Below are 23908 nucleotides of genomic sequence, written 5' to 3'. Positions count from 1 at the left end.
ACCAGCAAAGTTTTGTAGTCTGATCCAGAAATCTTCCTCAGGCAAGGCTGCTGACATTTTTTGCCCTTTTTTTTCAATGGAATATTGGTTTATTTTGAATAGATAGCTTTCAGCAAAAGATACTTTGTTTAGAAGAAATGCAAATAAAACATCAGAGTTTTTCCATAGCCAAAAAGAAATGGGCAGAACCAGGACAAATACGAACTTTTTACAGTATCGAACATATATTTTTCATCAAAAAATAAAAATCGATACTTTAATGTCAGGTCACTGGGAAATCTATTTTGTACAGAACATAGTTTTACAATATGTTGTTGATTAGGCTAAAGAAAAGGAATGCTGTGTCACAGCACTTACTGCTTTCATCACTCTAGGTCAGGACAGCTCCCTGAGGTTCAAAATCTTGTTAATTATACTGCAAAGACTGGTGTATCCCTTGGAGTGTGCCGCAAATACAAGAACCTGGAACCAATGCTGCTGAAGGAATTTAAAAATCCTCTCAGGCTTAAGGTGCTCAAGGTATGCTTATTTTTACTGTCATCTTCACTCCATATTGTCTGCACAGCCATGGTTTATAGAACTGAGATTCAGATGTTATTATTTTCCTTCCATCTCACATCTGAAGCAAGTTCTTCCTGTGTTGAAGTTGCATGCTAAACCCATACCTGTCCAGAATGACAACAACTTCTCTGCCATTTAGAGAAGTCTGTTGACTGCCTCAGGTGGGGACTCTTAAATGTGTAGATTGAAATGTTTTTCATGTGCATGCATAGTAAATGTTTTGGTTCTGTCTTACAGGTACAGAATGAAAAATACCTTGAGTATTTGAAAACCACTAATGTGCAAAACCAGCAAAAGCACAACTTACCAACCCAGCTAAATGTCAGCAGTGAAGCGTATCTCCTTGGAAACATCCCCAACAGTTTCATATCCTATATGTTTTCTCCACCGTCATCTACAGACAGGTAATACAAATGTTATATGTTCTCCTAATACTTGAATTGTCAAAACTGCTGGAATCTTTGGGTACTAAAGAGTTAGGATTTTCATCTTGCTTATAGGGTGTTGTGACCCAACAGACTTCCCACCTCCTACTCAGAGCGGGGAATCCACTTCATCACTTACGGGCCTGGGTGGTAATCACTAGGACTCACAGTGTGATTAATATGATTACTTTAATGAACACCATAAATCAATGCCCATGAGCAAACTGCTCTCCCTTGATAATATTATAATAAGCAACACACAGGAAAGTAAAGAAATAGCTACAGAGTTGATCAAAACATTATAGTAAGCTACAAGCGAAAGAAAGTAAATAGACACAATGACCTGCTCAGAGGGAAAGCGCAGTGTGACAATGATAGGGAATTTCAGGCCAGCTAAGAGGGAGCTCCATAGAGCGCTCTCTGAGTTGTGAGATTTTATACCCTTGCAGTCACGTAGGCTTCTTGTAGAGACAACTTCGATAAGCAAGCCTTTTTTATCAGTTTAGACACAACACAAAGGTGTTACAACACTGGCTGTGTGTTCCCCCTTAGCTGATAGATAGTTTTATCTTTTGGGTTTTGTTCCCATTGAGATGCAGGGTGTGAGCAAGGCATTGTTATCACATATGCACAGTAGGGATCAAGGGACTCAGAAAGGGAGAAACTTACCCGGCCTATGCCCTGTCCTGCTCCTCTCTTATGGCTTCAATGGCAGTTTCCCTTCTTCAGCACACTTCTTTGTTGTTTTTTCCAAACAGCAGCCTGAACCTCACATGGAGCATAACAGAACAGTGCTTCTAAAGGTTCAGGCATATTTTTTTCTCTGCTAGTATTTACCCAAACTGAGTAGATTGACTTGGATATGGTGGAAAATTACAGTGCATATTGATGTCAAGTTCTAAGCCTGAATACGTCAACTTTCATTCACGTTCAGAAATGCAGGCGTTGTAGAACCCTGTGATTCCACCCAAAAGCTATTCTGTGTTTCACAAATCAAGTTTCACTGGCATTTTTCTGGAGTACAGAAAGAATACAAGAATTAACAAAATAGACCTGTATTTGAATATGCTTACTTTCCTCTACAGGTTACTTTTTTCTGTAGATGTACGGACTCGATCATCAAGAGGATTAATAGTTTACATGGAGGAAAGATCTGAGGGCTCTTATATGGCTCTCCACATTTCTAAAGGACGTTTTGTCTTTTCACTTGGCTCTGGAGGAAAACGAATCAAAATCAAAACCAGTATTAAATACAACGATGGGCAATGGCACACTGTAAGTAATATGGCATGGGACCATGATGAAACCACAACTAGCACTCAGCCGGCACAGCCTATTGAATTTTTAAGGCATTAGAAATCTGATTTTGGTCATCTGAAGTTAATGCCGATGCCTGAAATTTCATGTGGTTGACAGGCCTCTGTTATGACGCAACTTATAGAGACTGATGGTCCCAGCATGTTATTTTCAGTTTAAATATTTCAGCAAAATGTGGTGTTTAAGTTAAAGTAAAAAAGGCTCTAGTGGCTTTCATTGGCTTTGGGGTTTTTCATTCTGTTATGTTTGTACCCTGCAAAGGTGGTCTTCAGCGTAGATGGGAAGGATGTCCGCCTTGTTGTTGATGGTCTAAGGGCCCAGCACGGAAGATTAGCAACAAATTCTGCCATCAACATTAAGCCACCAATCTACGCGGGAGGGCTGCCATCACTGAAAAGACAGGTAAGTAACTGACACATACACACACACACTCCTTGTGCTGCACTAATTACATGTGAAAGTGTTAATATGCAGGATCTCCATGCTGAAAAGGTTTGGGGGATATTTCCAAGCACCAAGTGAGCACCATCTGTGACTGGTGTTTGCAGTTGTTCAGATCTTTTCCTCACTTGTTCATACAGATCTCAGCTGGATCCATATTTTCAGCGTGTGTTGCTGAGACACTGATGACAACTATGTACTCTTTTCATTTCTATTCTTTAAAAAATAGAAAAGACCGAAGTCACATTTGTAATTCCACTAATACCCTTTTCCCACAGAATATTCACCTCAGTGGACTAAGTGATAATCTGTAAAGAAGCAAAGGAATCCTTCTCATTAAGGAATTATGAATGTAGAAGTGGATTTCAATCTGAAATATGTCTGGTTCATATTACTTTAAAAATTGGACACTTAATCATGCAGGGCATTTTATAAACCCAAATGTAAATAAACAGCCTTTTAGGAAGGGAAGGACATACTTGAGGTTTCACAAATCCTGTTGTGTTGTTGTTTTGACACATCATTGGGAAGTATCTGTTCTGCAAGCAGGAGTTATGTTAACTCAAAATCAACTGTTACTTTCCTGTTTTAAATTCTTTTTAAAAAAATTTTGGAATACCTTTTCACTGCATCAGATACGGGGTTTAGGTGCCTTTAGTGCCAGCTGGCTTTCTACAGTCCAACAGTAAAAAAGAACTAATGGGTATTCTTGCTAAAAAAATTGCCGTCATGCTTCAGCATTCATGTTTTGAAATATGCTTTCAGAATATACCAATGAACAGTTTCAAGGGTTGCCTGAGGAATTTGAAAATGAATGGAAAAGTCATGAATGCACTTCAGCAAAAATATGGTGCACTTCCATGTCTGGATGTTCCCATGGATACAGGGATTTACTTCTTTAATGAAGGGGGCTATATCACCATTGGTAAGCTGTGTAGAGATTATGGTATATGGAATTATGAAATATGTGCATGTATAAAGATTATTTTTTTTTTATATGGTTTTCCAGTTACCTCCTCCTATGGTCATTGTTTAATTCTCCACAGGTAATTTGCTGACAGGCCTGGATTTTAGGATTGTATTTACCATTCAGCCAAGGAGTCCAACAGGCGTACTCCTCCATGCTGGAAGCAAGCAAGACAGCTACTTGACTATTTACATGGAAGGAGAAAAGGTAAGTACAATCTGTGTTTCCATTTCAGCTGTATTGACCTCACGCAGCAGGGGGAATTCTGATCTTAAACTCTGGACTTATATATGTTACAACATTTGCCTGTAGGTATAACGTTAAACAACTTCCTCAGAGTTGTTTAAAATGGTCACATGGAAAATTGAGCATTTAACCTGTCTCTGTGCCTCCATTAGCAGCTTCCATTGTTTGCACACTACTTTGCACATGCTTTCTTCACAGTGGTCAGCAGTAGGGCTCAGTCGCAATTTTCTCAGGCTTCTGAGCCTTTGCAAAAACCCGCTGGGGTTTTGGCCAAAGACTACAGAACTCTGTGGCTTATTCCCACTCCCGTGTCGGTCATCATGTGGCTGTACTGATACTGCTCCATAACCATGTCTGTTATACAACTTGAACAGTCTTGTCTTGTGTTAGCACCTTCTCTAGTTGATGGGTGTGCCATAGTGGTGATTATTATCGCTGTTGCTTTTTCATAATGTAACAGCTTCAGAATGAGAGTCTTGGACTACAAAACTATTGTGGTTGCTGCTGAAGAGACAAATAGAAAGATACCAGTGCTCCACAGAACCTGCTATCTCACAAAAAGATTTGAACTCGCATGAGTCTAAGCTTCAGAAAGCTCAGCTTTGACCTTCTCTTCCCAGATTAGGGAACTTGGTGTTATTATTTATCTTGTTGTCATCAGTTAATTTCCCCCAGGTCACTAATTCCCATTAGCACATGGAAGCAGGGGCAGCACCAGCTGGGGACTCCTTAAGGGCAAGACTGACCACTTTTTTCAGCGGTAACTGAGATTAATGCTGTCTGTCAGTGTGGACAGGATGAACCAGGAAGCAATAAAAGGCCAATGGCACACTGTCAATCAGGCTGATGGGAAGCAGACTCAGTATATCAGTTACCTAACCATTACCAAGTTTGTCATAACCATCACACCAAACAAGAGTTTGAGCGGAAGATGTTGAAGAAAAAAAAATTCACTTACAAGGAATGAGAAGCAAGATGTGAGAAAGCACAAGTAGATGCTTGTTCAAAATGTCATCATAAATAGTCAGGCTGCAGGCTTCATGAGTGAATTATGAGTAGTCCAAAAGTGTGAAAGGCCAGAGATTTGTGTATTACAGAGATTCTCTGAGGAGATGCCAAACATGTAGATGACTACTTTGGGAAAGGAAGGTGTAGTAGGAAAGACCTTGTCTGAGAGATTATGTTGAAAGAATTAACCTAATTTTTTAAGATTGAGAGGGAGAAACAAAGGTATGTTTTTATGCTTGTAAAATTTGTCAAATATCCTCTGCTTGGATTCTATTAGGGAAATTTACTTTCCTCTTGGAGAGGATAATTTCTGAAATACATATACAATGACTGTGACTCTTAAAACCAGGGGAACCCCAGCTATTACAAGTTCAGTAAATGACTTAAAGTTCTGTATTTTTCTGTTGCTCTTTGCTTGGCCATGGTAACTTAAAAGATAACCTTTTTTAGGTCATTGCTGCTGGAAATAGTGGTGCTGGAGAATTCCAGACATCAGTCACACTTAAGCAACCTCTGTCTGATGGACAGTGGCATACTATTGCAGGTACGTTGTACATACCAGTTCTTCTGAAACTTTGAAAGAATGGTGGGCACAGAGCACTGCAGCTCCAGATTTTCATTAATCATTTCACTTCTGTTTATTCTCAGAATACTTTTTAGAACAATAGAAGTGTCTTGTGTTAATCCAAGGCTTTACATAAGACAGTTTTTCTGGGCTGTATTTGGCCCCAGAGTACCTAGATATGTTGATCCGACTTCAAAATAAAATAAAATCTGTTTTTCCTAAGAGTTAAATTTCAAGGCAGATGCTATCTAAAAATACTGCCATATCTAGCTGATTCTTTAATGGGGTGAGAAAGAGTACTCATTTACCTGCTGCTTTGCAGTCTCTCGGAAGGAGAACATGGTGCAGCTAGAGGTGGGCACACAGAGTAACTATACCAGTGGACTTCCACCCTCTCCTCCTAGACGTCTGCATCAGCCACTCTACTTTGGCAAAATTCCAGGTAATATTATCGCTTCTTATTTTTTCATGTACCTACTGGGTTTTTTTCCTTCCCAAAACAAAGGTCCTTTTCATGCACGTAGTCCTATACCATTCCTCCTCTTTCAAAAGCCTTGCAATAATTAATGCTTTTTAAAACCATTCTTCTTTTATTAACTTGATCTTTACCTTGTTTTTTGTAGCAAATTTGGATGCACTGTGGCTTCCAGTTAAAGACCCATTTTTTGGCTGTCTTCGGAATATTAACATCAATGACAAACATGTGTCCACCAGAAGAATTTCAGAAGTTCATGGTGTAGTGAGTTTGCATGGGTGCCCAGCAAAGTAACTTTGCTGTTCCAGTAGTTTACACACATCAGGCTGGGTCTGCTGAAGTACTGTGTGAATTTGTGCAACATGGATTCCCTTTTTGCTGATCACTGTGTCACTATAATCAGACTGGTTATTCAGAACAGCTGGTGAGCAAATGCATCCTCTGGATGTGGACTGTGCCAAAGCAAATTAAAAGTATTTGCTTTGATAAACTCCCTTTTAAATGTTATTGATTTCCAAGGTAATCCATTGTGCCTTTTGAAATATATGCAGAAAATATTGTATATACCCTACTGGGCCAAATTCTGCTCTCACCTACAACAGCATAGACTTGAGTAACTCCAGGGTCTTAATTTTGGAAATTTGCTTTAATGCTGGTCATCTTGAGAGCAAATTTGATCCACTAATATAAATAATTTTATAAAAATATAAATCTCTGTGGATTGATGTTTATACAGAAATGTACATTAAAGTTAAAAGTAATAATAATAATATAAATGGAGTTTGAAGCACTTTAAGGAATGAAACTCTGGAAGTTTGTTACAATGCTAGGAATTCTGGGGCCAAATAAATGCAGTACACTCTTAAAACCTCTCATTTTCTTGTTTGGTTATTTTAACCTGGTGTTTCTTTTATGTGCTTTTTACAGGCTGCTAAATCCTGCTTGCTTTATGCAGATACTTCTGTAGCTTTAAGAAGATGATTTGCCTGAATAAGCAGGAGTCTGTGATCTCTGCTTATTAGAATCTTGTTGTGGTTGGTTGACCTTGGCTGGATGCCAACCCACTCAGCCACTCTATCACTCCCTTCAGCAGAGCAGGGGGGAGAAAAGAAGATGGAAAAAAAATTGTGGGTCAAGATAAAGGCAGTTTAATGAAGCAGTAGCAAAAGTCGCACGTGTGGAAGCGAAGGAAAACAAAAGATGTTACTCTCTACTTCCAATCAGCAGGCGATGTTTGGATGCTTCCCGGGAAGCAGGGCTTCAGTATGCATAGCGGTTGCTCTGGAAGACAAACATTGTAAACAACAAATGTCCCCCCCTTCCTCCTCCTTTTTCTTAGCTTTTCTATCTGAGCAGATGCCATATGATATGGAACATCCCGTTGGTCACTTTGGGATAGCTGTGCCGGTGACGTCCCCTCCTAAGATCTTGCCCACCCCCAGCCTAGTGGTGGGGGGAGATGGAGGAAGGCTGGACAGACAGCCTTGATGCTGTGCGAGCACTGCTCAGCACTAGTCAGAACACCGGTGTGTTATCACCGCCAGTCCAGCTACCCATACAAGCGCAGCACCGCGAGGGCTGCTGTGGGGCTCAGCCAGACCCGATGCACTGGTTATATAAAAACCTCAGAAAGAGAGTATTTTTTCTTGTGATCTTCAGAGCCAGAAAGCTTTTTCTGTAGGCTTTGGGTTTTTTTCTGATTAAACGAAGAGAAGTTATATTAGGAACAGCAGTTGCACCTGCTACAGTTACATAGTGTAAATTGCAGGACGAAACCAGCAAAACTGTCACCTTTGACATTCAGATCTTTAATTTGTACCTGATCATGACCCGTGGTGGTGGGCAGGGTACCATTTGCTTTATTCTTCTGAATACAGGGCTGAACTGAATAGACTTAACATAGCTGCTTCTACCACTACCATTCAGAAGCTGGGTTTTTTAATATAATAGTTGGGGTTTTTTCCATTTCCCATATGACAACACTCTTTTGCAAAATTAAAACATTTTCTAAGGCGGGTCCTAGGTGGGAGTAGACAGTGTTGCGAACAAACCTTCCTTCCCACTTAATGCAATGTTTGCTCCCACCTTCTGCTGCCTTCTTGCTCAAGGTGTAGCAGCATGTCCTCTGTGGGTTTGGAATGAGGTGTAGCTGGATTAATAGAAGAAGCCAGATTAATAGCCCATATGGCTTTGGTCATTAACCCCTTATTCAAATATTGGCAGCTTTGCAGGATGGCAAAAGTGTCAGAAAGGCATTCACACCAAATTTTCTGTTGCTTTTTCTTCATGGCAATTCTGCTACAGACAAATCTATGTCCATGCAGAGTTTTTTCATCTGTAGAGCTCTTTTTGGAGGGAATGGGATGAAAGCATACTGGGGTTGAGGCCTCTGAGGGGGCAGAGGATTGGCACATAATGGCAGAGCCCTCCCTCTCCAGGTGCTCTGCAGAAAAAGCTTCTCCTGTATGGCTGCCTACCACGTGGGACAGAAACACCCATCAGCCCTGAGGTGATGGAGTGAGGAAATCATCTTTTCAGATAGCAACAACTGAATCTTTTCCATGCGTAAAGCCCCCTGCCTTTGAGGTAGGTTGTCAAATATTCAGGTGACCAAAACTGTAGAAATACTCAGCTGATTTACTGGCCCTAGTAGGCACTGAAAATTTCCACATGGAGAGGAAGAACAGTTAAACTTTATCAAGCAATTCTCTAGTAACATTTCATATCTCATGGCCACCAGACTGCTCTCTGAAGATGTTCCCTAGTCACAAAAAAGCCTTTTCCTTCTTCCCTTTCCCCCTCAGAAAAAGCAGACATGGCAAAGATTTTTACATCACAGCCTGGAGCCGGTCCTGGATTTCAATTCCCTTCCATCTGATTTGATTTTATCAGAAGTAGTTTTAATGCTGACAAGAAGAAATGAAAAAATGCATAAAGACTTGAGTAAATCTAGTTATAATGATTATAAAGTATTCATTCCAGTACAATCCTATGGCATAACAAAAAGGTAGAAAAGTCTCTCTGGTTTTAGGGATCCTGGTGGTTATTTCCCCCTAGTTTCTGCAGTTGTATTGCTTCCATAGAGTCAGGCTGTCACGCATTGTTGGGACGATCAATGAAAGCCAACTAGAGTTTCAGGTTTTGTACTTTAACATAGATAAATCTATATCAGGCTGATAAACACTTAGTAAAAGGGGTTTTGATCCTGAAGAGCCAGTGGATAATCTTTACATGACAAAATAAGTTGTCCTGTTTAGATTATTCTGATGAAGAATCTTATTACTGAAGAAATCCACAGGGACACTGAACTGTATTTCATGTATTATCTGTTCTGTGCTTAGAATATTCTGAATTTTCTCACATGGGAAACAACTGCTGGAAAACAAGAGCCTGAATTTTCAAGTGTTACAAGTTATGAATGGTAGACGTAATCTCAATTGTAAAGATTCCTTCTCTTCAGGTTCACAAGGAAAGATCTTTGTTATATATAATAAATAATTCCCCCAATATATTTTTAGCAGACCAGAAGTGACTAAATCTTGGAGTAAGATTAAAAGTTATGAGAATAAACAGCGATGTGAGCCTTGGGTAAACACCATGTCATGGGGTCTTTCTGTTGTTACAAGTAGTAGTTCCAAGGGTTTCACCACCCAAACGTTGCCATTTGACAGTAACTTCCATCAATTATTTACCTCTTTCGGCTATAGTATTTCAGGTGGACCCCCAAATCTATCAGATCCTGTGTTAGAATAAAAGTAACTCCCACAGAAGAAACTTGCCTTGTAATTTTTTATTCTCTAGTCATCTTTACGATTTGCTATTCAAGCCTTTATGTAATACTAATATTTTCAATGGTAAAAACCTCTCAATTCCACTCATCCTTTCTGAGCCTGCTTTATTACTCATTGCTTGTGTTCAAGGCTACAATGGTATTACAGCGTAGATTTTGCTTCATTCACCTTAAGATTAGAAGCAATAACCAAAGAAATGCACATGTTAATGTCTGCTGGCAAGATTTTGCTATATGGTTTGTACCTCTTGAAATTCAAGCTTCTGAGGAAAGTTTTGAGAAGTTTAATGAAAAAGGATCAAATACAGTGTTCGATACACTGAGAGTGCATGGCTAAAAAACTCGTGCTCTTTAACAGTGTGTTTAGATTGCTGTAACGGCTCATCAGAGTCCCAAATCAATTACATAAGGAGAGCAGAAGATTTCCTCTCTAGACTAAACCACATTGGTATTGCCAGTGCCAAGTCTGTCTCTTGTCTATATTATAAATATCAAGGGCAAAGGGTTCTCCTCCAGTTAATTTGGATTAGATTTAATAGGATCATGTTATCTGAGGTGGATGACACCAAGGTCTGTGAGTTCCCATTTATTATAATTACAAAACGCAGCCAGATTAATGGGAGCTGAAAGACAGTTGGGCAGCCTAACACTGAGAACTGCAGGCAAGTAAGTGAAATAGATCACAGGGCACTGTAGAAAAAAGCAAATATACACACACACACACGAGGAAAACATTCTTCCCTTTAACTGCTTATGAATGCTACTGTAACTTCAGTATCTAATAATAAGAGCTTCCAATTAAAATGTCTTAACAGTCTTCCCATACCTGAGCTTGAAGGGTCTGTGCTTTTGCTACTGTAGAGCTCTTGTGTACAACAGAGCCATTGACCTTTCACTCTGTCAGCAGCCAAATTAATTGGGTGAGTTAACTTTCTCCAGTTTTGTAACCACTTCTGCGGAGTCATCTATGAGCCATTTCATTTTCGCTCTTCCTCATGCTAGTAGCTTTGTCCCTTCTGGATTCCTCTATTTGGGTACTTTTCTCCCCTCTGCTTCCTTGCTGACCTTCATAAAAGAGCCTGGAAAATGTGGTCGTACTGAAAACACTATAAATGCATTATGGCTTGGTAATGAACTCTTGCCTCACTTTTTGCCTCTTACCATTCTCTTTGTGGTTTCCTCTTTTTTTAAAAAAAGTCTTGCATCTATCTCTAATGATACAAGACAATTTAAGGCACAATGGTCCAGTCTTCTGTAAATCTGTCTGTATTTTCTAAAAATATATGGATGTCCTTGGCAAAAGGAACTACTTTACATTAAAGGGGATAGTGCCATAATACAATGTTACAGCTTCACTGAAGGCATTAAGAGTGCAAGGCATAAGCATAAACCTTGTTTGTGCAGCTGGCCCAGACAGCTCAAAACTGCAAGAGGCTGGTCATTGTCAGAGCTGCAATGAAGCATCCTCTGAGTATAAAGAACAGCAAGCAAAGTAACCAGTGAGTCTTTACCTTCTCTCTGTTGGTTTTGGGGATTCTCTGTAACAATGAAACCAAACTATGGCCTGTTGTTCATATCATACTGTGTCTCCTGGTTTGCAGCTGATAGTATTCCAAATATATAAGGTTATTTTTTTTAAACACACTCCTATAATTATTTTGCACCTCAGGCAATTACTTCGTTTCCTACAGGTTGTTCCAAATGTGAAGCATATGTGAAATGTTCCATGAGATGCAGTTTCTTTGTTAAGATGTCACCCGCTCGTTGATAAAGATTGAGCACTGCTGCATTGTTACACAGAATAAAAAGACAGATAGTTGGCATCACGATCTTTTGTCTCTGTTCAGTTATATTTAAACTGGGAACAGCAACAGATTTCTCTATTGTGCAGGAGCCTATGTCTAAGATTCCTGTTGCAGGAAGACTATACACTGGTAAGAATGAATAATTACATTCATAGGTATGTCAGTAATTTATAAGTTAATATGGAAGAAGAGTGTTAGAATTTAAATCCAAAAAGAACAGTTCAGATCTGGTGTTTGAAGCCTGAAGACATAACAAAGAAAATAATTTTAAAGGATACAGAAATAAAATGGCTCTGCGTCCAGCTCTTGCTAACACAGTTTTAATTAACAATGTGTTAATAACATAATGAGCTGAAATCTATTGGCATGAGATATGACTTAATAGAGAATTTATAGTGTTAGGTACAGCATCTGCCATAAATCTTAATTCTAGATCCTTCTCATTACTTTCTGATCAGAATTACTGGCTGGATTCTACAAACCTAGAGAGTCAGTAATACACCCAGAAACCAATTCCTCTGGCTAAGGCAAGGGTCTCAACTAATAAAATTCACTGAGAACAAGGTATCAGATCAGTAATAAAGTTCTAATTTTCCCTTTGCTGTACTCAGTTAAATCAAAGGTAATGACGTACCCCTGGGGACAGTAACCTAAGCAGTAAAGAAGCTGAAGGCCCTCTGGGCAATTCTCCAAGAAAACACTTAAGTGTGATCCAAAGTTCCATCCTGAGTGGAAAGATCTAACCGCTTCACAGGACTTCGGCTCACACACCTTATCAAAACATGCAGAAAATCTTACATACAGTTTATAAAAAATGTATTCTAAGATATTGCCAAGGTTTCTAAAGAGTTGTTATTGCAGATTAAATCTGTTTGTTATGTAATAAAGGGCAGGGGACAGTCTCCAGAAAACCGAAGACAACTCTTTCTACGCAAATACACATAAATGGGAACTTTACACAAACACAAAGGGTATTTGCATCAGCAATAGGGGTGGAAGCAAGGAGACCACACAGATAAAGCGTTCTGCCTGGTGTCAGTGGTGATGGCAGTGCTGCGGAGGGTGGTCTCACCCCACCTCTGTGAGCCAGTCAGCCTGAACACCCAAAGAGCCCGCCTGGGCTCGCCCCTTTCCCATGCCGCTTGAAATCAGAAGTGACTGCAGTCATCCCACTATGCCTTTACCAGGCTTAAAGGAAAGAAAACCCTTCTAGAATTTTCATTGTCCCTGCATGCAGAAGAGTAGGACCAAATTTTGAACTGATTAAGTTGTATTTAGTCAGATTCTTGTAACTTGACATTGCCATGTTAAAGAAAGGAAATGTTCCCACTGCTGAGCCACTTAAAATAACATGTGATCACTGAATCTATGTATATTGCATTTATCACGAAAGATAAAATTAATCAACATGACATATATACTCAGAACAAATTTAATTCAAAACAGACACCACAAAGCCACCAATGATCATCATTGTTATTTAATTAAGATGGAATGAATAGGTTAAACCTTCCAAAGAGACACTGAATGCCATCGACAGAATAAAGGCCAGGTGCATGGTTGGTATAAATCAGCATAGCTTTATTGTTCCTGGATTTGGGCTGATAGGAGAAAAGGTTCAAGACGTGTTTGTGTAGCTTATTGTTTGTAAATGTTGGGAACACAGTTCATAGATCTTGTTAAAAGAACTTTGCTACAAAGAATTAAGAATATTTCAAATCACTTTCTGTGAAAAACTAATGGGTTTTTTTATCAGCACAAGAAAAATGCCTAAAACCCAGATGTCTGAGCCTCGAGGATGGGTAGAAAGAAAAAGACTTTACAGCTAAGAAGGAAAGCTACATAAGAAAAAGCAAGCCTTAAAACTGCTCAGAGAGGACTTACCCCTGCCAAGAGAAACGCCTACAGCAGAGAAGCTAGTTAGAAACCGTGATGTTAGCTTGACTGGACAATTTCAGGGTGCGTGATCATGGCAAGGAGCCCAGCCACTGCTCTCTTCCAACCCGAGACTCGATGCTACACTCCTGGGCAGCTCCTGCATGGCGTGCCAGGTGCCCCAGCCCCTCCACAGCCCAGCCTCTGCCTGCTGCAGGGCTGGGGGCCTGCCTGCACCCCTTCCCCTGTGTTGCCCTGGGAGGGAAGCTGGGGGGAACAGCTTTTCTCACACTTCACCTCTCCTCTGGCCAGATGAACTCACAAATCTCTGTCTGTGATGGGGACATCAGAAAAATGGTGGGCCAGTCTGAGCACATAACAGGAAGGCAAACAGTATGATGCTGCCACTCCTGACCCCTTTTACTTTGCTCTCTGACCCTTTTTCTTTTGTTTGTTGTACTTACAATAATGTAAGGGAACATCTGGACTCTAGTGACAGCAAACCAAATTTGCATGTATATAGCAGATAATTAAGCACGTGTCTATCTGCAGCTGCAAACAGCAATTAGTCATAAGATAGCTTTCCACACCCCTTCCTGCCTATTCTTCTCGTCCCCTCACAGGGCCCTCTCATGCATCCAGCTCCGAGAGGCACTGAGCACTGGCCTCCCTTTTATTTGTGAAGACAGTTGTACAGATGAGCTTAAACCAGGGGTCCTCAAACTACGGCCCGTGGGCTGGATACGGCCCCCCAGGGTCCTCAATCCGGCCCCCGGTATTTACAGAGCCCCCCGCTCCCCCCCCTGCCAGGGGTTGGGGGGGAAACCAAGCAGCCGCAGATGGCTGCCTGCCACTGCATCCGCGCGCCGGCCCCCTGGTTAAAAAGTGTGAGGACCCCTGGCTTAAACCCTTCAATACAACTTTGACTAGGATGAACTTGTCTGATATATCAATTTCTAGTAGAAACTGCTTTCTGTATAAGATACGATGCAAGTGACCCAAATCCAAACACGCATATCTGCATCCCAGCTTAACTTGGGCTATTAGCAGGTTTCGTTCCTAGTTCCTCCTTTCCCATCTGAGGAAACTGAGCTCTGGAGAGTCGTTTCTGAACACCGATATTTTCTAAGGCTGACACTTCCATTGCTGCAGTTGCCCAGGGCAAATACCGGCTTCTCTACTCCCTGCAGCTATAAAGAAGTTTCCGTTTGCCCAATGGTTTCCACGCTAGGCCTATGAAGGGCATATTATAAAATCTTATCACGTCAAGTAAATACAGATATCCTATGCCTGCCTTTTCAGTTGTAGAGAGTCCACTGGCAATGAAGCCATAGGCAGCTTTTTGTCGCCTACGATAGGTGTCCTCATTTCTCCTGTAATAGAGTCAAATTTTCCAGGCAGCTAAAAGAGAAGTTGCTCAGGGCTGCAACCAAGAGCCACAAGAGTCTTTTACAAAGCACAACAAATTTCTAGTTTGGTAAAAACCAAAGACTGCATTGGATATTCCCCAGAGGATTTCAGCCCCTGGCATCGTATCTTTTCATTTATCTGTATGCTAAAATGGAGTGTGGTAATAGGGCAGGCTTCAGCTAGGACAGCCGCAAGTTGGAGAAGAAAGGGCTGGAGTGTGATCAAAGGGACCGCTGTGCCTCAAGCAGGGATTAGATTCGATTGAATGGCTTCACAATCTGGACAACAGTGATAATTCCATGTGGCCCTTTGCATTTGCTCACTGTATAAGTGAGCTGCCTGATCAAGGCTTTTGTTGAGGTAAGAGTCTCATACCTACATAATGATCTCTGCTGGAGAATTCCTGTGCATGTTTGAAATAATGTTCCTGGGGATAATTTGCAACATTTCCATTGGATTTACTTGTGTGTGTTAATAGTATGTAGCCATTCCCAGCTAGAACAAATTCACACAAATTGCAGAAAGCATTTCATCAGGTAGTCATTTGAAAATAAAACTTGCAGCTTTCATAAACATATTAAGGCCCAAAGGCATGTTTGAAACCAAAAGTCTGCTTTAAGTATAGGTAATATGAAGTTTCCTGTGCTTCAGTGGGGAATACCAATGTAGGTTTTTTATGAATGTCCTGTAACAACAATGCACAAAACAACCTTGGCTGGCACCAACAAGCACTGTAAGACTGTCACATGCATCTGCATTTCAGGCATAGCTGTGAGTATGGGAGCACATTCCACCACCAAATCCAGACAAAAATGTTAAGGGTTTCACTATTAGGGTAGGTGAACTCATTATTTTTCATTTGGGACCCAGAGAAAGATAAAAAATATGTGGACCTACTTGATTTTAAGCAAATGGAAAGGCTAGACAGACTTGTGGGCCTATGAAACTGGCCAGTAGGCTGTACTTGCTATGTAACACCTACCTGACTTCAGTAAGACCCATAGCATTTGTGAAGTAGCATGATTACTCATCTCACAACTTCAGTTGTTTAAAATCGGTTATCTAGTCTAGGCTCGCCTTCTATAATCAGAGGAGGGGGTTAGTTACTCCCAACCAAAATGACACCCGCACACCATCTTAAATAAATGCCCTAAGAGGACAAGGCAGCAGCTAACCTAGCTCTGGGCTCCAAGCATGAAGCCCACTGAACTAAGTCCCTGAAGATGGATGTAGCGCTTGATTAGACTTTAGTCCTCAGGAATAATTTGACCACCTTACAACCTAGCTAGAGAAATACCATTGTGCAATGCTGTCAGCAGGCCTCAGTGAAGAAAGGAACAAGCCACAGGGAGTTATCTCCTACTTCCAATTATAGGGAAAATTTGTCATTACAAATGCTTTTGTCACTCATCTTTTTCAGTATTGAGTTACTCAGTGTGGTTAGATCCTGGCATCTCCATATTCCACGCTGTGACTCATCACGATGATAAGACAGTGCTTGGATCTGTGACACTAGGTTTGCCAGCATTTCTTCACCTTATTTTTCAGGTTACCACTGCAAGAAATCTCTATTGAACTCATTGCTTTTGAGATGAGCCAGACACATTGGTGGGATCATATTTTTTCCTAGTTTCTACCTTACACCAAGGAAACTAACATATATGAACTATTTTCTTCAGTGCTTTGTATGACTTGAAGCTTGGGAACCTAAGAAGAAAATGTAGGCTGGACCCCAAGTGAATGGTGCATAAAATAAAGAGGTGTGAGACAGAATGTGTATTTACTTGTACTTGTGTACTTACAACCCCCCTAACAATAGGTAAATGCAAGAGCTATTAAAATGAAATGAATGGAAGGAAAAAGAGAGGAATGTTTGCTGGATGAATTGCAGTAGAAAAAAGCATTTGAGAAAAATGCTAATGGAATGAAAAATGGGAAAGTGCACTGAGAAAATAGAAGATGATTTCTCCTTTTGCTATGCCTGGAAGAGGTACTCTGAAAAAATGGCCTGCAATAAAAGCATGGCTTTTCTCATTGTATTATCCTGGTTATTGCTGTGGGTAACTCACAATGGCTAAAATTATGCAACTCGATTTAAGATGCTTGCCTAGTACGTAGCTCTCAGTCTCACAAAATGCTGTTGGTAGAACAATAAATAGTGACTCAGTACAGAATAAGTCACCCACTATGTGGTTTTACAAGGCACTGTGCTGCTTAAGGGCAGGAGTGCTTTCAGAATCCAAATACACTTTAAAAAAATAGGGGAGTTATTTAATTTGTTATTCTGCTGTTACTTTAATGAAAATCTTGTTGCTTATTAAGATTTGTAAGTCACCCCTGTGGTTACCATTACATGCACACAGAACCTTCACTTTGCCATCTCCCTTTATCTGCAATGCAGTGTTTCACTTGCCAATCTGCCACTTCCCATTGTGGAAACTGATCCTGGTAGTCACTGCTTAGAGCAATCTTTAATTCTCAAGAGCGTTTCCCAATTCACATACCTTGATTAACAAGTGTCCAAATAGGAACATTTTATAAACCAAGTCGGACAGAGTACATATTCCAAATAAATGGCCCAAATTTCCAGAAGTGGAAGAGTGGGAAAACCTAATGGTAACCAAAAAAATCACTTATTTTAGAGAACAGAAACCTTGGTCAACAGCATGCTGCTTATTTCATTAAGTACCAGGAGATAACACATATATTCCTGGTTTTGCTTAGTTTCATTATGCAAATGTCAGCTCAAAATCTACTTGGTCAAGCATCAGCTTCCAGTCTCTGAAATTCTCTTTTAAATGTCAGCTACAGAAAATAACCTCACCAAATGACAAATGTATATCTTTTATGTCTGCTTTATAGTTTTACACATCAAAATGTGAAGAAGCTTGCATTCATTTAAATTGACAGTCCATACACATAAACTAATGTTTATGACTATAGAACAACAAATTAAGGCAAAGACGAATAGAAAGGAGATTATTTAAGCACACAGCTCTGTTTAGCTGTTACCTTTAAATAACGCTGCAACCTGAGTGTATATAAATATACATACTGCCTGAAAACACCCTTAACAGAGGATCCCTTCACTTTAGGTTTATACAGACACGATGGCTTTTCTTGCAAATTAGATGGTTATCTAAATTAAATGGTACAACTAGTTATTCTCTTGAGTGAGCAGCAAAAGTGTTCAGACCAAGGCACAAGTTTCACAGCTGAAAACCCAGTATCCAGAAATAAAAATTTTGATATCTGGGGTAGCATCTGTCTCTCAACATGGTTTTTAGGCTTTTTTCTGTCTTACAAGATACACTGCAGATCATACTGCTTCTTTTAAAAGCCAGTTGCTGTGTCTGTGTGTGCAAGCCTCAGAGAGGAGTTTTGTAAAGAACAGAGCACTATGTTCCAGACAACATGATTAAAATCCCAAAACATAAAGAACTGAAATAATCAAGGACAAAGATATCAGTACCTAAGATAGCGTATATGCAAGGGAAGAAGCTCACCATCTTTGTAGGCATGCTGTCATATACTGCTGACAGAGCTGCTCAACTGAACATACTCTATGTGGTCTATTCCAGTTACAGAAAGTCAAGATGCTTTAGTCTGAGGCAGTTGTAGGCTACTGAATGCCTTGATGTAGCACAGTCACCAATGTTCATGCACAAAATTATTGTGCATTACAATCTCATCAACAGATATGAGAACCAATGCATGGACAACTTAAGTGGCTTGCTGAAAGACACAGATGAGGCAAGGTTTCCTCATATGAGAGTGACATATGACTACCAGGTAGTGATGATATCTTAGACCTTGAAGTGGGGCTCCCACCTACAAGCCTACAGCAACAAGAAAATGCGAAAACAGGACAAAAGAAACATCTGCACAAGAATCCACTGTTTGCAGCTTTTACTAATTCCAGGACAGAGATTCACAGCTCTGCCATGGCTGCTTCATAACCTCCCCCTGCCTCTCAAGCTGAGCTCTTGGATGCCTTTAATACCCAACCATCAGCCCACCAGGTCTTTCTTTCATGCATTCCTTTGTGTTTAACTCAACTACTGGTCACTGCAGCTGTAATTATCTTTCAAAGCAGACTGTAAAGTTAGGCCACGTAGGTATGCCTAGCATCCTCTAGATGATTACCTGAACAATCTGTCTACATAAACTTGTGTTTTGTGTCACAAAAAACTGTTGTCAATGGGCTTTGTTGACTTTTTTTGTCACTAGAATTTTAAACCAAATATTTCCTGCTCTCAGACTAGGGGAAAGAAGGGCAAAAAGTGCAGATTTGAAAACTGAAAAAAAATGTGACATCTAACATGGCCAAAATAAAACCTCTGTAGCTCAATAGAGTCCATTTTTGTAGTGAAGGACTGAGGAATAAGCAAGTGAAAAACGTTAAGATGCTAAATATAAAGCACATATAATGCCGAAAGTCCCAAATGGAAGTAGAAAAATACAAGTGTTGCTGATGCATAATCATTAAATAATCTAATTTCAAATTGCATTATACATCAAACTGCTTGACACCTGTGAGAAAATATTTACTGCTGCACTAGTAAAAATAAGCTGGAGCAAGATGTTATGTTTCTTACATTCCAAACATTTCAAAATACATCCCACAGATTTTTGATCATTTTAGATTACAAGGACTGGAGGGGAGCACTAACACAAAGGGCATTTATTGAAGCTGATATGTTTGCCACAGGTTATCTACATCCTTGCTGACTACTCATTTCTCATCATAAGTTTGAAAGTACAAAGGCATGTCCACAGTAACTGGGCAAACGATTTGTTGGCAAATGCTGTACATATAGTTAGATACACATGTATGTAGATAGAGGAATATAGAGAGAAAAATCATAGAATCGTGGAATCATTCAGGTTGGAAAAGACCAATAAAATCATCGAGTCAACCATTAACCCAATAACAATAATGAATAAAAAAATAACTGCCAAGTCCATCACTAAACCATGTCCTTAAGCATCACATTTCTATGTTTTTTAAGTACCTCCAGGGATGGTGATTCCACCACCTCCCTGCGAAGCCTGTTCCAACGCTTGACAACCCTTTCAGTGAAAAAAACATTTCTAATATCTAATCTAAACCTTCCCTGGCATAACTTGAGGCTGTTTCCTCTTGTCCTGTCACTCATTACCTGTGAGAAGAGATTGACCCCCACCTGCCTAAAGCCTCCTCTCACGTTGTAGAGAGCGATAAGATCCCCTGAGTCTCCTCGTCCCCAGGCTGAACAACCCCAGTTCCCTCAGCCGCTCCTTGTAAGACTTGTTCTCTAGACTCTTCACCAGCCCCGTTGCCCGTCTCTGGACACGCTCCAGCACCTCTATGCCCTCCTTGTAGTGAGGGGCCCAAACCGAACCCAGCATTCGAGGTGCGGCCTCACCAGTGCTGAGCACAGGGGGACAATCACCTCCCTTGTCCTGCTGGCCACACTGTCTCTGATACAAGCCAGGACGCTGATGGCCACCTTGGCCCCCTGGGCACACTGCTGGCTCATGTCCAGCTGGCCGTTGACCAGCACCCCCAGGCCCTTTCCCACCAGGTGCTTCCCAGCCGCTCTGCCCCAGCCTGTAGCGCTGCGTGGGGCTGGTGTGACCCAGGGGCAGGGCCCGGCACTGGGCCTGGCTGCACCTCAAACAGTTGGCCTTGTCCCATCGGTCCAGCCTGTCCAGACCCCTCTGCAGAGCCTGCCTGCCCTCCGGCAGGTCAACCCTCCCCCACAACTTGGTGTCACCTGCAAACTTACTGAGGGGGCACTCGATCCCCTTGTCCGGATCATCGATAAAGATACTAAACAGCACTGGCCCCAGCACTGAGCCCTGGGGAACACCACTTGTGACCAGTCCCCGGCTGGATGTGACTCCATTCACCACCAGCTGGGCTCGGCCAGCCAGCCAGCTTTTAACCCAGCACAGAGTACACCTGCCCAAGCCATGGGCACCCAGTTTCTCCAGGAGGATGCTGTGGGAGATGGTGTCAAGGGCTTTACTAAGGTCCAGGGAGACACATCCACAGCCTTTCCCTCATCCGCTAGGTGGGTCATCTTGTCATAGAAGGAGATCAGGTTCATCAAGCAGGACCTGCCTTTCATAACCCCACCCTGGCTGGGCCTGATCGCCCGGGTGTCCTGACATGCCATGTGATGGTGTTCAGGATGACCTGCTCCATAACCTGCCCCGGCACCGAGGTCAGGCTGACAGGCCTGTGGTTTCCCAGATCCTCCTTCCTGCCCTTCTTGTAGCTGGGCATCACACTGGCTGACCTCCAGCCTTCTGGGACCTCCCAGTTTGCCAGGACTGTTGATAAATGATGGAGAGCAGCTTGGCGAGCTCCTCTGCCAGCTCCCCAGTACCCCGGGGTGGATCCCACCCGGCGCCATAGACTTGCGCGTGTCCAAGTGGAGCAGCCGGTCACTGACCGTTTCCTCCCGGACTGTGGGGACTTTGTTCTGCTCCTTGTCCCTGCCTTCCAGCCCAGGGGGCCGAGCAGCCAGAGGGAAGCTGGTCTTGCTATTACAGACTGAGGCAAAGAAAGCACCGAGTACCTCAGCCTTTCCCTCAGCCTTTGTGGCCATGTTCCCCCCCTGCATGCAATAAAGGATGCAGATTGTCCTTGGCCCTCCTTTTGTTTCTAATGTATTTGTAAAAACATTTTTTGTTACCTTTTGCAGCCGTGGCCAGCCTGAGTTCCGGCTGGGCTTTCTCCTTTCTAATTTTCTCCCTGCGTAGCCCTGAGACATCCTTATAGTCCTCCTGCGTTGCCTGCCCCTTCTTCCAAAGGTGGCAAACTCTCCTTTGTTCCCTGAGCTCCAGCTGAAGCTCTCTGTTCAGCCAGGCTGGTCTTCTTCCCTGCCAGCTTGTCTTTCAGCACATGGGGACAGCCTGCTCCTGCACCTTTAAGCTTTCCTTCTTGAAGAATGTCCAGCCTTCCTGGACCCCTTGGCCGGCCAGGGCTGCCTCCCAAGGGACTCTGTCAACCAGTCTCCTAAACAGGCCACAGTCTGCCCCCTGGAAGTCCAAGGCAGTGGGTTCTGCTGACCCCACTCATTGCTTCTCCGAGAATCAAAAACTCTATCATCTCATGATTGCTATGCCCAAGATGTCCCCTGACCACCACATCACCCACCAGTCCTTCCCTGCCCTGTTTGTAAACAGCAGGTCCAGCGGGGCATCTCCCCTGGCTGGCTCCCTCACTGGCTCTGTCAGGGAGTTATCTTCTTCCACACACTCCAAGAAACTACTAGTGTTTCCTCAGAAAATCCTTCACAAATGTATCTGGTTTATGAAATGGCTTCGTGTACAAATGGAAAATTCAGGAAAACTGGAGAGACCCTCTAAAGTAGATCAGCAAAAACAGTTAGAGGTTTAAAATGTATGGCCTGCTTGTGAAAGGTCAAAGTGAATGGGTTGTTATTTGTTCTAAAAAGTGGAAGACTAATAGGGCCCCAATCAAGATCCCCTAATGTAGAAACAAGGGTATTGTGTGGCACAAATAATGTTTATATTTTCCAATTTGGGCAAGACAGCCTACCTCACCCTCCATACACAAAACTATTAAGCTTGCATGTTTTAATTTGCTATTACCCTGCTGCTTCTATGACAAAGATGCAATCAATTGTTTTAATTGCTCACTGGAGCGAGAACAAGAGGGAAAATTAATTTGCAGACTCTTCATACTGAAAAGATCTTAAGGACACTTAGACAAAGATTTGTCTTTTACAATCCACATGAAGTTGTTCTGACTCCCCAGAAAGGACTGCTATAGAACTGGTAGATTTCTGGCAATCACTTTGGGCTTTACATTTCATGCTCTCTGGCAATACAGAGCAGGTATTTTTACAACCAAATGTAGATCTGAACTCTGTAGGATGTCATTCCTCTGAAAGCAAAACATTTTAAATTGGCTCTTAAAAATTAAGTAGGATAATCATTTTGTGTGGAAGTTCTTCTGATTAATTTTCATAAAGAAGGCCAGCATGTGGCTGCTGCCTGAACAGAGCAGCTGTTAGTATTTAATACTTGTGTATTCCTTTGTTTTCTCCGGAACTGTGTGCATGTGTTTGGCCATTAGCACATTGTGAGAAAAAAACCCCAACACTAAAAAGCTCTGTCATTTAGTATCCTTTATATAGCAAAAATTATACACCTTCATATGCTTCAGTAAAAATAACTCTGTGTGACAGCACATGAATTTATCCATTATATGACTGATTATATATTGCGTCCAGAGCAACAATAAGTGTGGATAAAAATAAACATCAAATATAATCAAAATATGAAAAGACATATGAAATTGCTGCTACTTGCGCCGTCTCATCTTCCACTTTCCTTTTTGAATTTCCAAAAACTTTACGTGCTCTGACTCAGCCATCTGTGTGATTCCTCTGTGCAGAAATGCTGCAGCGCAGCCCTTGTTACAGACTAGATGAGAGCAGCCATGAACCCGAGACCGGGACAGAGACTTCAGTCACCTTCCATCTGATAGCTCTCCATACATGAAAGGCTTCCTGTGAAAAACAGGCAAGGAAACAGAACACTTGTGAGAGGAATGGGTAATTGATTGTGGAGTAAAGTCCACTGCAGCAAACAGTGGTTATTCTTCTAGTTGTTATTACTGTAACGCCCTTTAATCAGAGGAAAGGGCCAAAAGACTCAATTTCAGTATCCTTGAAATAAATACTTTGGATGAAGAGGCTCATTGAGCCTGTTTTGTTTTACCAGGCTATGTATGCATACTCCTTCTCTATTGACAGAACAGACCTGTCATTTTGATAGTTATTTCATGTGTGTATCCTTAGGCAGTGTTTAGCCCTTAAAATGACAATGGCTATCAATAGGAAAATGTGGAGAGCCAGCTCTGAAGATTGTCTTAGCTTTGTAATATTGCCTAGTTGCTGTGCTGTATGGAAAATGCATGATGATAACAGATGTAGAGCTCACCACTCATAAATATTTAAGTGACGAGACACAATAGGCAGGCACTTTCATTGTTGCAAAAC

At 41.5% G+C, this 23908-nt stretch overlaps 1 protein-coding gene across 1 annotated transcript in view; it reads left to right on the top strand.

Annotated features, from left to right (window-relative positions):
- The window catches only part of LAMA3 (laminin subunit alpha 3), a 122918-nt gene extending 112431 nt beyond the window's left edge, over nucleotides 1–10487 (top strand). The window contains exons 69-77 of the mRNA XM_056332756.1: nucleotides 375–519; nucleotides 799–965; nucleotides 2072–2261; nucleotides 2565–2705; nucleotides 3510–3669; nucleotides 3791–3918; nucleotides 5416–5509; nucleotides 5853–5972; nucleotides 6154–10487. Of these exons, the coding sequence (XP_056188731.1) occupies nucleotides 375–519; nucleotides 799–965; nucleotides 2072–2261; nucleotides 2565–2705; nucleotides 3510–3669; nucleotides 3791–3918; nucleotides 5416–5509; nucleotides 5853–5972; nucleotides 6154–6299 (1291 nt within the window). The 3' untranslated portion in view covers nucleotides 6300–10487. The remainder of the gene's footprint in view (nucleotides 1–374; nucleotides 520–798; nucleotides 966–2071; nucleotides 2262–2564; nucleotides 2706–3509; nucleotides 3670–3790; nucleotides 3919–5415; nucleotides 5510–5852; nucleotides 5973–6153) is intronic.
- Nucleotides 10488–23908: the final 13421 nt, after the last annotated feature.

This window comes from Falco biarmicus, chromosome 3, assembly GCF_023638135.1.
Source record: "Falco biarmicus isolate bFalBia1 chromosome 3, bFalBia1.pri, whole genome shotgun sequence".
Lineage (NCBI taxonomy): Eukaryota > Metazoa > Chordata > Aves > Falconiformes > Falconidae > Falco > Falco biarmicus.
This window is presented reverse-complemented; position numbering and strand designations above follow the sequence as displayed.